This window comes from Urocitellus parryii, chromosome 15 (genome assembly GCF_045843805.1).
Source record: "Urocitellus parryii isolate mUroPar1 chromosome 15, mUroPar1.hap1, whole genome shotgun sequence".
Taxonomy (NCBI): domain Eukaryota; kingdom Metazoa; phylum Chordata; class Mammalia; order Rodentia; family Sciuridae; genus Urocitellus; species Urocitellus parryii.
In genome coordinates, this window is record NC_135545.1 from 12,680,903 (window position 1) to 12,697,160 (window position 16,258).

At 43.3% G+C, this 16,258-nt stretch overlaps 1 protein-coding gene across 1 annotated transcript; it reads right to left on the minus strand.

The window, feature by feature from the left end:
- Window positions 1–3,041: 3,041 nt before the first annotated feature.
- On the minus strand, window positions 3,042–12,768 carry LOC144250374 (cytochrome P450 2G1). The gene is made up of 9 exons (XM_077793131.1): window positions 12,589–12,768; window positions 11,837–11,999; window positions 10,438–10,587; window positions 7,957–8,117; window positions 7,533–7,709; window positions 5,945–6,086; window positions 4,686–4,873; window positions 4,337–4,478; window positions 3,042–3,648 (listed from the first exon to the last, which is right to left on the minus strand). The coding sequence occupies exons 1-9, from the start codon at window positions 12,766–12,768 to the stop codon at window positions 3,467–3,469; spliced, it is 1,485 nt and encodes a 494-aa protein (XP_077649257.1). The 3' UTR covers window positions 3,042–3,466.
- Between the last annotated feature and the right edge of the window lie 3,490 nt (window positions 12,769–16,258).

A 16,258-nucleotide genomic window follows, 5' to 3' on the forward strand; every position in this document is an offset into this window, starting at 1 on the left:
CTCATCATTTACCTTGTACTGAATTCCCGTATTCAAGTGTTGTTGGAAAGAACATTATGAGGACAAAATTATGTCCTCATAATTTTGACATTTGTATGCCCTAATGGAATGGTGAGATGAACACATGCACAGAAGAAAAAGCCTTTCTAAAACCATAGCTAGCTCGGTAAAAAAGAAAAAGAAAAATTAGCAGTCATTTTACTTCAGAAGAAATAACTTTTAGAAACATGAAAATTCAAGGCAAGAGCATTAGGTAGAATCCTGTTAACCACCACCAGAAGTGGGATTACTAGCTAGGTAAGATGACACGTGCCTATAATCACAGCAGTTTGGGAGGCTGATACAGGAGGATTCCAAGTTCAAAGCCAGCCTCAGCAACTGAGTGAGGCCCTGAGCAACTTAGCTAGACCCTGTCTCAAAATAAAATATAAAAAGGGATGGGGATGTGGCTCAGTGGTTGAGTGCCCCTGGGGTTCAATCCTTGCACCCCCCCCAAAATGAGATACTTTCCTAACTGTGAAACAACTTAGAGTCAGTGAGAGATATCCTGACAGTAGAGGAACCACACAGACAAGGAGTTTAATTCACAGGTTATTAAAGTTCAAATGCTCACATACATAAACAAACACACAAAGTCCAGTCCTCGGTAATCAAAGACTCAAACACAAAACCACAGTGTGTCACCTTAAATTTACAGAACTTCAAAAAGAAAGGCTCAATCTGTCTCATGGGGAAGCAGCATGATAAACTGTGATATCCAAGTGCCAGCGAACTGACAAGAGGGTGCTAAGGACAGGACCAGAGAGAGCCCTTCACATTCTCCACAATTAGAACCTCCAGGTCTCCTGGACAACACTGTGAGGAATAAAATTTACCTGTATGGAGGAGCCATCACTCAGGGCAATACTTCCACCTCTTTGATATCTGACAATCCCATCAGCATTCTGCTGAAGAAAAACGATGTTCAATGATCAATTTGTACAATCATCAAAATCATCTGTGGGGTTTCTTTCTGCATCTGTATTATTTCTGTTATGTAAATTGGCTTTTTCTATTTCTTAGATTAAATGATGTACTTCTTAATGAATGTTCCTCATACAAGAAACTAATATCCTGAACTGTGACGTCCTTGTGGTCAGGGACTGGGTCTAGTGTTTGATGACAGCTTTTGTACATCTGTGTCTGCCACAGATGTGGAGATGCACCATTTGGAGTTTCATTCAAGAACTTGCCATTTGCCAGGCATGTTGGTGCTCACCTGTGATCCCAGCGACTCCAGAGTTTGAGGCACGAATATCACAAGTTTGAGGAAAAGTCATAGCAACTTAGCGAAGCCCTAAGCATGGCTCAAAATAAAAAAAATTAAAAGGTCTGGGGGAGGCTGGGGGAGTCGCTCAGTGGTAGAACACTTGTCTAGCACGTACAGGGCCCCTGGGTTCATCTCCTGCACCACAAAATATAAAAAATAAACGAAAGAATATTTTTAAATGAGGGGGGGCTTGGAATGTAACTCAGTGGTAGAGTACCCTTGGGTTCAATCCTCAGCACCAAAAAAAAAAAAAGAAAAAAAGGAGGAGGAGGAGAAGAAGAAACAGCAGCAGCGACGCAGGAAGAAGAACTTGCCATTCAGCAGCAAGGAGCACGTGAGCCCCCAGCTGCAGCATCTTCAGGACCCACTGAGCTTGGAGCAGGTTTGGGTTCTTCTAAGGCAGCTTGGACAGAACTGAGCATAAGCCAAGGTGTCAGTCACAGCCTGTTCTGCCCAATCCTAGACACTCCTAACAGCAGTCTTCACTTGAGAGGTACTTCTGAGATGACTGGGGAATCTGCATGCTCAGCATGGTGGTCTGGGTCCCTCCCTGCCCAGCTCTGCCTTCTCTTCATACTGTCCACAGTTGTCACAACTGCACGTTGGTCTGGAGACTTTTCCTGAAGGCTTCTCCTTCCTTCCTCTTTTTCCTTCACATGCTTTCGCCCCCAGCCCCACGAAACGATGCACTCCTGCCTGGAACTAAACCTCTGCTTCCCAGGGGGCCCTATCCACATAATGTGCAGAAGGGCATTGAGTGTGTATTATACATCATAAAAATGAGAAATCATACCCCATTTATGTATGACATATCAAGGTGCATAAGTGCATTCTACTGCCTTGTATAACTAATTAAAACAAATTAAAAATTTAAAAAACTCCCTTCTGGTTTTGCAAGCATGTCTATTATGATATCCCTGATCAAAGGCAAGTCCTTGCTCCCCCCATCACAACTCAAAGAACCATTTATTCCTCCTCACCACATCCTGTGCCCCCAGTCTTTAAAATGTGGCTAATTGAATTATCCTGCCTAGAACATTGAGGGTGTGACACAAAAACACAGACACAAACAAGAGGTTGTCTACAGCAGCAGCAGAGGTCATTAGTCTTGGGCTATGGTGATCATGACTGGGGCTGAGTGAGGTGGCAGCATCACCTACTGGATGGTTCTATCAGAGCTTCATTTTTTCCTATTTCTGTTCATAGTCCGTTTTTCCAGAATTCTCATTGATTTTGTAAGCCGACCAATTATGCTCGAACACATAGCAACCTTTACGATTTAAAATCATCAAAGTTTATGCTTCATTGTCAACCTTTTGCACTAGCACCTAAGCTCCATGAAGGCGAAAGATACTATGTTCATGAAGGGTGTGCAAACACATGTTGGATATTTGATACACGTTTTGGTTGAATAAATAAAATAACTTATCAGGAGTTTAGAAATGGAATAATAGGCTATGAACAACTGAACTATCTTCAAAATGGAATGGGGAGTGTGCAGAATTTGGTGTTTGATAAGAGCAATCAGGAGAGTGAGGATGGCAAAGAAGTTATGGTGGGGAGAGTAATGCCACTAAAGATACTCAAGGCTAGAATGTCGCATGTGGTGGCCCAACCAGAGAAGAGTCCCTGGAGATGGGGCTGTCAGAAAAGATGACCAGTGATGAGGAAGTCCAAAAGCTCACTTCAGGTGGTTTTCTGTACTTTATATACTGTTTCACACAATGCACAATAAATTTCCTATATGTGACAGTCTTGAGCTCTGTGTTGATTTTATTGGGGGGGAATGCACATCAAAATAAACCAGAAAAGATTGTGAACTATATTATGATCACTATCAGGGCTCAGGCAAGGGAACAACATAAAGACAGAATCTACAGAAGTTTGTTGCAGCCAGAAACAAGGCAGAGGAAACTGTGAACTTACACCTACGGGCTTGTGCCAGATGTTGGGCAGTTTGTTGCTTTTCTAAAACAAAGACATACAGCTGTGTGGTTTTGGATGTCATCCTCTGACCTGTGGTCCCATCACAGTAGTGAGAGTGCCTTCTCTTAGGGTTATGGGGAGAATTTGGAGAGATGAGGAGGGTGGGTGTGTCGGGGAGCAAGAGGAAGAGCTCAGCTCTCAGACTGGTCTTGCCTGGCCAGTAGGGGGCGCTCAGTGGGCCACAAGGCAGAGCTTGTAAGTTGGGGGGATGTTGCCGAAGCCTGACATCCTGGGAGTGATGTCAATGTCTGCCACGGGGACCAGTGAACGTAAAGAGAAGTTCTGAAGGATGGAGGTGAAGTAGAGGAAGAGTTCCATGCGGGCCAGGGCCTCCCCCAGGCAGATGCGTTTTCCTGCAGGCACAGAACAGGGTGGGAGGTCAGGTCATATCTGCTAGGTACTGAGGGCCTGGGAGGCATCTGGCCTGATCACCCCAGTGGGCCTCAGCTGCCTCATCAGCATCTCAAGAGTCATGACTGTGTCCACTTTATAGGGTCATTAGCAAGACTCAGTGGGCTCCTCCTGTCCATGCTCAGCTAGGACCTGCTTCTTAGCAGCACTCAACACTGGCAGCTACTTCTCTCTGCCTCAGATTCATGGATTCCAATGGAAAGTTTCTAAAGGACCCAAGAATTTCAAACTTCTCTTCATTTGAGTTCCTCAAAGATTTTTCAAAAGTATGAAATTCAAACTTCAGTGTCCATAAATAAAATTTCATAGGCTCACACACATGCTCATTTGTTTCAGTGTTGTTGATGGTCACTTCCATAGTACAATAGCAGGGGTGAGTAGTTCAGACAAGGATCACAAGGCTGGGAAAAACTAAAATATTTTGTATTTGGTTCTTAATAGGAAAATTTTGTTGTTCTACTCTAACATTTTTTTTTTCTAAACATGAGAGCCAGTGGTGTTAATATTCCCTGATTCAGGGATTTTAGGATTTGAGAGTTTCAGGACATAGTCCTCAGCTCCCACTCTGACTTGGGCTTCAAGAAAAAGGTTCTAAAATGTCCCTGGGGAAACCCATACATTGAAACCTACCAGAGGAGAAAGGCACAAAAGCCTCGTTCTTCTTGAAGCGTCCCTGTTCATCCAGGAAGTGTTCAGGATAGAAGGCATCTGGGTAGCGGAAGTATTTGGGGTCTCTGAGGACTGAGCCAATCACAGGAAAAACATCTGTGCCCTGGGGTGAAGATGGGAGCAATTAGAAGAAATCAGTATTGGACAGGGGGTGGTGAACCAAGAGTCTGCAGCCATACTAGCCTGGACCCACCAGACCTCATCTGATTTTGGAAGCTAAGCAGGGTCAGGCCTGGTTAATCCATGGAAGGGAGTTCCACGTGGAGAGAAGGGTGCCATGGAGAATGAAACAGTGAGAGTGTTACCAAACCTTGGGCAGAAAGTAGCCTCGGAAATGAGTGTCCTGGATGACATTGTGGGGGACACCCATGGGCACAATGTCCGTCAGTCTTTGGATCTCGTGGATGACGGCATCTGTGTAAGGCATCTTGACCCTGTCTTCCACTCGTGGCATCCGGTGGGGGCCAATAACCTGGTTAATCTCTTTATGGATCTTGTCTGGAAGAAGGCAGAAAACAAGACAGGGAGGGCAGGAGGAGCTTCTGTTTGCAAATGCCACAAAATTAAGAATCTCCAGCAAATGAGCTCTGAGGTGAAGGCCATCATCCACACTTGACAACGGACACATCAGTGGTACTCAAGAAATGTCCATCAGACCCTGGGAGGCACAGGCCTCCAGCCTGGATGCTAGCTGGAGCATTTGACCTGGACTTGGAAACACCAATGAGCCAAGGAAGACAGATGATCAGGCCAATATCCTGCTTCCAGCTGGGCCTCCCCACACAGACTTTTAGCCAAAAAAAAAAAGGCTTTGGCTTGGTTCAAACCACCTCACTAGAAAGAGTGTCCAAATTGGAGATTTTTTTTTTGTAAGTGAGAAACAAATTTCTTATAACTAGAGTTACCAACCAGACCAGACTGGAATGAAGATGGATTCTATTTGATTTTGGCAATACCTTCAACTCCATTGTGGTCATCAAAGACATCTATACCTCCTAATCCCAGAAGCCTGTGAAGGTTATGTAATAAAGGACAACAAAAGGATAAAAGAGATGTCACAGATGCCATTAAATAAAGGATCTCGAGAGGGAGAGATTAGCCTGGATCATCCAGAGGGCACTAGTATAATCAATCAGGTGTGTCTGTATAAGAGAGGCTGGAGGACCAGAGTAGGAAAAGGGGCCCTGGAAGATGAGGAGGCAAGGAGAGATCTTCACTACTGGCCTTGCAGCAGCAAGAAAGAGCCACGAACCCAGAAATACAAAAGAGGAAGCTGTTAATGCTGGAAAAGGCTCCCCCTTGGTTTCAGCCTCGTCAAACCTCTCTGAACTTCTGAACTCCAGGACTTTAAGGTAACACATATTTGTGGTTTGAAGCTGCCTCTTACAATAGACACCAAGTTGAAGGTTGGGTTAGTGGCCCCCCAACCAGAGATTTCAAGATGCCATGTCCTGGCGTTCTGAAGGGTGAAGAGTTATCTAAGGTTGTGGAACCCTAAATTTTCAAGATTATGTCCTGGTAGGACCAGGAGGTGCCAGATAGGATGGGCCATTTCGGGGGGACACTCACCTTCCACTTCAGGATGCTTCATTAGCAGCAAAAATCCATAGCGTAGTGTGGAGCTCACTGTTTCTGTGCCCGCAAAGAAGAGGTTGAGCGTGGTAAGAACCAAATTCTTGAGGTTGAATTCTGTGTAGGGATCATTTTTTTCCTGAAAGTGAGCAGATAATAAATAGCTACAATCTTAAGTCTTTATTTTCTTATTTTCTCCCTGTGAATAGTGTAGGCATTTTTGAAAAGTCAATAGATGGGTAAGCCAAGCTGGGAGAAGAAACAACCAGAGAAAAGATCCTGAGTCAGGAGCTGAGGTCCTGATCCTGGTGTGTTAGAGGAAGAACAGGGCAGAGGGCACTGCGGCTGTAGTGGACAGAGAAGTAGAGCAGGAGAAGGGAGTAGTGCCTTGTAAGATTTGAAGATTATAATTATATATATTAGAGTTTATAATTTTAAACTACTAAGTATACTAAGTTTCTTTTTTCCTATTTACTTTTTTGTTTGTCCTTTTTAGATATGCATGACAGTAGAGTATATTTTGACACATTATATATACATGAAGTATAACTTATTCTAATTAGGATCCCATTCTTGTAGTTGTACATGATGTGGAGTTTCATGGTGATGTATTCATATATGAACATAGAAAAGTTATGTCCCATTCATTCCACTGCCTAATTCTAAGAATCAATGATACAACATATTAAGCCTCTAAATTTTTACATCTCTAAGACTTTAAAATTTTTAAAGTTTGAGCTCCAATTTTTAAAAAAACTAAGCTTCTAGGAGCCAGGGATGTGGCTCAGTGGTAGAGCAGTTGCCTAGCATGTGTGAGGCACTGGGTTTGATCCCTGGCACCACATAAAAATAAACAAATAAAAGAAAAACATTGTGTCCATCTACAACTAAAAATATATTTTTAAAAATAACTAAGCTTCTAAATTTCCCAAATTCAAAAATGCTAAAGATTCACTCTGCTTTTCTACAACCATTAAGTCTCTGGCATATACGATTGGAAAAATGTAAGATTTTCAGTTTCCTTGTTACTAAAATTTCTGGATTTGAATCTTATTATTGATAGAAAAAAAGGTGCCATATCCATATACAATGGGGAGCTAGTCATCCACACGAAGAAGGAAATCCTTCCATCTGCAGAAAAATGGATAAAACCAGAGGTCATTATGTTAAATGAAATTAGCCAGACACAGAAAGACAAATACCACATATTCTGTCACATGTGGAAGCTAAAAACTCAACCAGAAAGAATAATTGTCATTACTAGTGATTGGAAAGAAGTGGGTGGAAAAGGAAGGTTGAATTTGATCAGTGCCTGCCTTATGATGTATGGAAATATCACACCAGTGATCACCCACTAATATATGCATTTAATACATGTCAATAAAAATAAATTTTATTTCATCAACTTAAAAAAAAGTTTAAAGGTTGTGAGAGTTTCTACTTTCATAGTTTCTGTATCCCATCTATGGATAGAGTGAAGCATGGGAGTACTTGCTCTTTTCGCCCCAACCTCTGCAGAGGGGGCTTAAAGGTGCAGATACCCAGAGGAGATGAGAGAAGGGTATTGGGGGAGGAAAGCAAGCACCTGGTGCATCTTGATGAGGAAGCAGTCGATGAAGTCTCGGGGATGGTGGGGGTCAAGGGATGCCTCGTTGATTTTCACTCTGGATGCAACAAAGTCCTTAAGATCCTCTATCATATAGTAGAGGTGTTTGTGTCTTCCTGGCAAATATTGCATGATTCCTGAGTACATCTCATAGAGCTGTGGGGAACAGGCAAAGAGGATTATTTAGGAGTGGGTACTGGTCACCAGGCAGGTGGTGTCTAGAATCGGGGAGCTGGGCTCAAAATGCAGTTCTGGGTCTGGGAACCAGGTGTGGCTTTTGGCTTCCTAGAGATTTGGGCATATTGATAGTTGTCTTCCAGGGCTGTGGAGAAGATTAAGTGAGGTACAGGCAAGTGCCTATTGAACTCAGACTAGAGGTGGGCAGAGAAGTGACAAGTGGTACCTGTGCCCAGGGGGTGCTCATCTCTATGAAGCTCTCATTGATCATCCGTAGCAGGTTTAGGAATTCCTTGTCCTCATAGTCAAAGCGGCTTCCAAAGACAACCGAACTGATGACATTGGAAACAGTACGGCTTAGGAAGAAGGTGGGATCGATGGGGGCACCTGGTGATGGAAATTGTATATGTTGGAGGTGAAAATTAGTAATCAGGGATGTGGAATCATCCATTGGTAGATTTGGGTCTTGTATCTACTACTTAATAGTATATGTGAATTAGCTTATTTTGGGGTTTGAGTCTAGATTTCTCAATCTGCAAACTGGCTTAAAGACCACCTCATTTGTTCATGCAGATTCCATGTTATGGTCCATGCAAAATGCTTAGCACAGGGCCCGACATGGATTTAACACTCAATAAATGCTGGTAAGGCTTAATTATTTTTTGTTATTGTTGCTTACATGCAGTTGTGGATAAGAGTCATAAATTTGGGGCTGGGGTTGTACTTAATGGTAGAATACTTGCCTAGCACATGTGAGGCACTGGGTTTGATCCTTAGAACCATATAAAAATAAATTTTAAAAAATGTATTATATCTGGGGCTGGGGTCATACCTCAGTCGTAGAGTGCTTGCCTAGCATGTGCAAGGCCCTGGGTTTCATTCTCAGCACCACATATAAATAAATAAAATAAAGGTTCATTTACAACTAAAAAAAATTAAGAAAAGGGTACTGTGTCCATCTAGGACTTAAAAAAGAAAAAATGAGTCACAGATTTGGGAGGAAAGCAATGGTAAGGGCCATATTTTCAAAAGAAGGACTGGTGGTGCACCTTAGTAGTAGAGTGCTTCCCTAGCAGGCATGAGTCCCTGGGTTCGATTTCCAGCACTGAAAAGAATAAAGAAGAAGGAGAAGAAGGAGGAGGAGGAAGAGAAGGAGGAGGAGGAAGAGAAGGAAGAGGAGAAGGAGGAGGAGGAGGAGGAGAAGGAGAAGAAGAAGGAGGAGGAGGAGGAGAGGAAGAAGAAGGAGGAGGAAGAGGAGGAGGAGACAGAGATGGAGAAGAAGGAAGAAGAAGGGAGGAGGAGGAGGAGAAGGAGGAGAAGAAGGAGAAGGAGGAGGAGGAGGAGAAGAGGAAGAAGAAGAAGGAGGAGGAGGAGGAGATGGAGGAGAAGGAAGAAGAAGGGAGGAGGAGGAGGAGAAGGAGAAGGAGAAGAAGGAGAAGGAGGAGGAGGAGGAGAAGAGGAAGAAGAAGGAGGAGGAGGATGAGATGGAGGAGAAGGAAGAAGAAGGGAGGAGGAGGAGGAGAAGGAGAAGGAGAAGTAGGAGAAGAAGAAGAAGAAGGAGAAGGAGGAAGAGGAGGAGGAGGAGGAGAGGAAGAAAAAGAAGGAGGAGGAGGAGGAAGAGAAGGAGAAGGAGGAGAAGAAGAAGGAGGAGGAGGAGGAGGAGAGGAAGAAGAAGGAGGAGGAGGAGGAGGAGAGGAAGAAGAAGGAGGAGGAGGAGGAGGAGACGGAGGAGAAGAAAGAAGAAGGGGAGGAGGAGGAGGAGGAGATGGAGGAGAAGGAAGAAGAAGGGGGAGGAGGAGGAGGAGGAGGAGGAGGAGGAGGAGGAGGAGGAGGAGGAGGAGAAGGCGAATGCGAATGCCTGGACTCTGTCTAGCTCTACCATGGATTCCACTTAGGCTATGATGGAAATCCTTCCCAAGACCTCAGCTGCACCATCTGTAAAATGGAATGCAGGTCAAGGAAGTAGATTTGGGAACAGTTGCTTCAGAACAATGTACATATTTACAAGTGCACATTTTGATAAATAACTTGTGAGGGTACATGGCCTTTCAAAGCCTTGGTAAAGACCCTATAAATTATCCATGGAATCCAGATGGAAAATCTCTGATTTAAAGAAATCTATCTCTGTTTCTAGCTCTTATCTATTTTTCTTTACATATTTCTCAGCCCCTGGATCTTTTCTCTCTAAACTTCATTGGTTGCAGGCCCTATTTTTGGTTGGGAACTGGAATACTTTTAAAAGAATAATGAAATGGGTAAAGAGTTTCTGATTTGCAAGATGAAAAAAAAATTTAAAGATTTGTATTCCAACAATATGAATACACCTAACCCTACTGAATTATACAACTAAAAATGGTGAAGATGATAAGTTTGATGTTATTCACCACAATAAAAATCTATAAACATAATGAAATTTGATCCTACCTCCAAAAAAATACACAAACTCATATATCATCCTAATCTATATATTATTATATCATGGGCACACAGTCACAGTGAGATCCAGAGGTAAAAGGTTCTAGACAAATGGTCTCTGGGGGTCATCCATGTTGATTTTTACCATGGAACATGGCTGATAGCTTGGCAAATCTATAATATTCTCCATGCTCTTCATTTGAGTGTTTTTTTCCACCAAGGTCCACCTTCCATGACTATACTCTCCATAAGCACCCAGTCACATAGTAGCCCTCCCCTGGGACCCCCATACCCTTGGTCTTCCGGAATTCCTCCAGCAGGTAGCCAGCCTCCTCCTGGATCCGCTCCTCAATGCTCCGCTTTCCCATCCCAAAGTCCCGCAGGATGGTCAGAGAAAAACGTCGGAGAATCTTCCATCGTTCTCCATTGGCCATAGCTATACCTGCCAGAATCTGAATGTCAGGCTCCTGCCTCCCTTCCCCTCTCTGTGCTCAGCTGTGTGCTAGGCAAGGATGGGGTGGACTATAAAAGTTTTTTATTCTTGAAGAAGTTCCTCTTGACCTTGCAGGCTCAATGGGGAGACTAAGATTCCCTTCCTTCAGACTGAGGCAGAGGAAAAGGGAGTCAGGCTAGAAATAATGGTGGGGAGATTAAAGAGAGTTTCCTATAGGAAAGAGCTAGAACTGGGTAAATTACTTAGTGAGTATGGGGGAAGGTGGAGGAAGTAGGGTTTAATGCCACATACAGCACCATGGAATTAGAACACAGTTCTATTTTCTGTGCACTAAATGGATTCTCTAGATCAACACATATGTATGTATACACAGAAGCTTGTACTTGTACATCAATATACCTACACTGAAGGAGTTACCATGTAGTAAGATTTATTTAGAAATCACCAGCTGTGTGGATTGGTAAATTGTTTAATAACATTTCTGGGTAGATTTATCAATGAAAGGAAGAGTTTATGACTAGATGACCGATGGGTAGAAAATTGAAAGATTGAGTAGCTAAGTGAAATGTTAATGTGTGGATGGTTTGAGATGAATGGATAATGGTTTGAAGGTAGATGGAAAGATTAAGAGATAAACAAATGATGGAAGGATTAAGAAATGGATGGATTGGTGAGTAATTGATATATACATAATATAATGGAAAGATGTTTGTATATAAAGAATAATGAATATGTTTTGATGGATTTATTGAGTAATGGATAGGAGGAAGAAAAAAGCAGAGAGAGATGAAAAGATGGAAAGAATGAAACTGCTTTGGATTAAAGTATATAGGGAGTTAGCAGTAGGTACGTGGGTAACACTAGAAAATAATCCTCCTAAGTGGAAGAGTCAGAGACCTATGTGCTAGGTATGTGTATGAAGATAAGAAATAGGGTTGGCTATTTCTTATCTTCATACACTGGTGCACAAAGATTGTCACATACTAATTCATTGAATGTAAGAACTGAAATAACATAGTAAGTGATCACGTTAGAATCAGATTTCTTCAAAGCAAAGTGATTCCACCACTTCTGTGGGACAATACCTCATCTTCCTCACCAGTGCTTTTTCTTTTGTAAAATTAGTTCAATATTAATGGCTTTCTCAAAGGAGTTAATGCAATAATTCCTGTAGAGCACTTATCAAAGAACCTAGAACACACTTAGTACATAATTTCTGGTGATTGCAGTTACCTACCATGACCTTGGAAGTTTTTGTCTAATGTAGCCATTTCTCCACGGCCACTGAACTCATCTGCTCGGTCTACCAGAGCCTCCTTCACCAGTTCATGTCCACACAAAATAACTACTGGCCGCGGGCCCAGGTACACAGTAAACATGGGGCCATACTTCTTCCGGAGCTGGGAGTGAAGCAAGACACCAGAGGATGGTTCAATTAGAGTACTCATAGAAACCAGTCAAGGATTTTAGGGGAGGGAGAATTCAGAGGATATAAATATGGGTACAACAGATCAAGGTAATCTTGGAAGGACTATTGGGGAAAAGGCATGGAAATCTTCACTCCTGGGTTCCTGAGCACAAATCACCCTCAACTCTTATATACCAGTTTCCTCATCCGTAAAATGATGGAGCTGGATTACATGAACTCTGAGATCTATACTTCTCTCTCTGAAATGCTGAATTCCTAGAAGCCTGAGATTTCATGGTACAGAGTCTCAAAGTACTAGTAAAAATCTAAGTACGAGAGTCCTCATGTTCAAGGATATAAGATCCCAAAGTCCTGAGCCTGTGATTCCAAAGTCCTGAGATCATGAGACGTTTATTCCAATGCACCTGGAACTTGTATTTCCAAAATTTTAAAATTTTGGAATTTCAGAATTCTCAGGTTCTCAGTCTCTCAGAGTCTGTTTCAGAAGTCATAAGGTCTACACGTATCTGGCTATATGATTCACTGCTTCTAGCCCCAGGAGAGGAAATGGACAAACTTACCTTCATTAGACACTGAAAAGGGGCATTAGGGCTGATTTGGAGCAGGTTCCCCAAGAAAGGAATTGGTGTGGGACCTGGGGGGAGCTTTCCCCTCTTGTTGATTCGTTTCCAAGCAATGAGGACGAGCAGGCAAGACAAGCAGAGTGCCAGAAAAATGGTGAAGGCCCCTCCCAGCTCCATGGCGCCAGGTTAGATAGTGTCCTGGGCCCCAGGTCCTGCATAAATAGGTTCTGAGAGATCAGCTTGTTCTGAAATCTGATCACCCTGAGATTCAAGTTTTCTGGGAATGGATACCATCAGGAAAGAGACTGCATTATTGAGGGGAGGGGTTATATAACCTATAATCTCCCACCTGGATAAAAGTGAATCAAATTCACCCAGGGAAATCTACAGGGGCCATTCCCCTTTCTTCATATTTCCAGTCCCTCCGTTTTTCCCTCAGCTCAACCCCTGGTAGCATTTCCTGTGGGTTGTGGAAGGCTCCTGGGTATCTGCTTAGGTTACAGAGTTTAGGGTTCAGAGAGTTTGTGTTGAAGTTCAAACTCCATCTTTTCTTCACTGGGTGAGACATCCAACATCTGGGCCTCAGTTTCCCTATCTCTCAAGCTGATTCAGAAAGTCTTGATCAACAACAGGGCTGACTCCTGTGTTCATCCTTTGGTTAGGAGTAAAGCTAAATGTTTTTTTTAATAAATAAGGATGAAAATTTCAAGAACAGGGAAGAAGAGCATGAGGAAAACATTAACATTAAACAGAGATGAGTGGGGGGAGAGAAAGGGAGAGAGAAGGGAAACTGTATGGAAATGGAAGGAGACCTTCATTGTTACACAAAATTACATATAAGAGATTGTGAGGGGAAAGGGGGGAAAAAGGGAGAGAATTGAATAATAGCAGATGGGGTAGAGAGGGAAGATGAAAGGGAAGGGGAGGGGGGATAGTAGGGGATAGGAAAGGTAGCAGAATACAACAGTCACTAATATGGTATTATGTAAAAATGTGGATGTGTAACCGATGTGATTCTGCAACTTGTATTTGGGGTAAAAATGGGAGTTCATAACCCACTTGAATCAAATGTATGGAAGATGATATGTCATGAGCTTTGTAATGTTTTGAACAACCAATAAAAAATAAATAAATAAATAAATAAATAAGGATGAAAATTTCAAATAGTAAGAAAAGTAAGTCAATTAAAAGGGTATTAGTCAACACATCTTTGCTACTCATATTGACACTAAATAATAACAATCAAAGGCTGGTTTATGGATTTATCTTTGCTGGAATGTGTGTGTGTGTGTGTGTGTGTGTAAACACTTAGACATTTCCAACTTCAAATCCCAGCATACCCAGTTCCTTGCTGTACAAACTTGAAGTTTCTTTGCTCCACAGTCAATCACTTTCCTAAGGGCCCTGCTTCCCAATTACTATGCCTCTACGCTGCCTTCACAGATTGGATCCAGTGAAGATCACAAATGCTAAACACAGTTCCCAAAGACCAAGCAGTGTGTGTGGCATCTGTATGCCTCAGTGACAAAGTGATGAATCTCCCAGCAGGAGGGACTATAGCCCAGGGGTCCCCCACCAGCCCGTAGAAACCCCATTTTGGAGCTTGGCCAAGCCTCTAGATCACTGCCAAGCTTGGCCACTTAGCCTCTGTAACCTGAAAGACACCGCACTACGAATGAAAGACACCACATGACACAAATCACAGGAGAGGTTCCACTTTATTACGAAGGCTGTGGGCTTATATAGATCTAAGGAGAGGTGGCAGGGCTTAGGTAAATTACGGGTCACCTGTTTATTGGTAAGTTCTTCCAGATGTAATTTCCGGAGCCCAAGAAGTTAGTTCTTATTGGGGCTAAGGTTTCCCATCAGCGGGATTTAAATATTGGTGCTGGCGGGAGAATTGGCGCCGGCGGGAAAGGGAGAGGCAGGAAGAGAAGCTCCTCAGACGCCATGTTGAGGTTTTTGGGGTGTGGCTGCCATTATATCTTTTCCCAACATTCCTCCCTTTTTGTTTTCTTAGGGACTGGAGCGTCGTTGTTCAGATCCAGCTGCTTCCTGCTGTGTGGGGGCGGCATAGGGCCTAGAAGGGGAAGTGGAGGAATGTTCGGGGAGCAGGTCAGGGGATATCATGACAACCAGAAATAAAGCCCAGTGGCTATAGACAGCTACTTCGGTAGGGGTGAAGTCTATGAAAGTTCCCTGAAGCCACAAGTCATCGATGGCATCGAACCAGTCCTGGATGGAGGAGATTGTTGGTATCAGCCATTGGTCCTGTAACAGAGACTCCAGGAAATATTGTAAGTGTTGCCTTGACATAGCATCACCAGCATCTGAAGAAGATTAGAGCGAACAAAAACAGGATGAAGATAAAGATTAAAGCAAAGATCATTTTTTGGCAGAAGTTCCATGTTGGGGGACTGACAGAGAAGAGGCCAAGGGCCATGAGGAGGCTTAAAAGGACATAAAGACTCAAGAATCCAGGTGGCAGATTAAGAGGTTCTTCTGGCTCGTTGTCTCCCACTGTCCGATGTCTGTTGCATTCCATCATGCCTGGTAGTGAGCTTCAGCACTGAGTGAGCTGTTTTCTTAAAGATGTCGGGGGTACATCAGTCATCAGAGGCTGATAGTGCCTAAGCAGAAGCTGGTTGAAAGTTTGGTTGGAGATATTTTGTAATTGGCCCTGTAGGAAGCGAAGCAGACAGGGCAGGAACAGACACATCAGAAAAAGGAGACATATGGGCCCTAAAAGAGGTAACAGCCATGATTGGAAGTTGGCTAAATGGAAGGTGGCAAATGGGTTTTGGTTTGGTGGATTTTTCAAAGAGGTAGCCAGGTCGGTAAGCTTGACTACATTAATTTTCACAAGGCCTGATTCATTGATGTAGTAACAGCATTCTTCCCTCAAGAAGAGGCAGATTCCACCTTTTTCGGCTGTGAGTAGGTCTATAGCTTGTCGGTTTTGAAGAGTAACTTGAGCCAAGGATGTGACCTGCCTATGTAAAGATGCTAGAGATTCTGCCGTAGAAGTGAGCTCTTGTTCAAGTTTAGAATTTAAGTCCTGTACAGCCCATAAGGAGTGTCCTAGAGCTCCACCAGAAATTCCTGCTCCCACCACAGATGCAGCCAGAGAGAGACCCACCATTTCTGGAAGGAAAGCAGCCCGCCTACTTTGCACAGGGGGAGACAAGAGGGCCTGTACTTCATCAGGTGTATAGAGAGTCAATTGCGGGACAAGTGTTACCAGTATACATGGGGTGGAGGTGTTGGTGGATAAGATAGTGGTGAGAGAACCATTACACCAGAAGAATGAGCCAAGTGGTGCATAGAGAATGAAGTTAAAGGTGAGGTTGGAGTGGCAAAACTCTGACTGGGAGACACCCAAGCCCAGGAGGCAGCACCAGGGAATCACAGTATGGTTAGACTCCTCAGGGTCCCATAATGGAGCATCAGGTGAAAGGGTCCAGAGAGAATGGTGGGCAGATGGAGTGGAGAAATTTGAGAGGTCATAAGCCGAGAAGTTTAAGGGAACCACTGCAAGCAAAGGTCGAGTCAGAGAGGCACATAAGTAGCAATGAGTTGGTGCAATGGCGGGGAGGGTTTGATTTAAGAAGGTTACAGTTTCATCAAGTAGTCGTAGCCATGAATACTATGGTGAACTCCCGATATT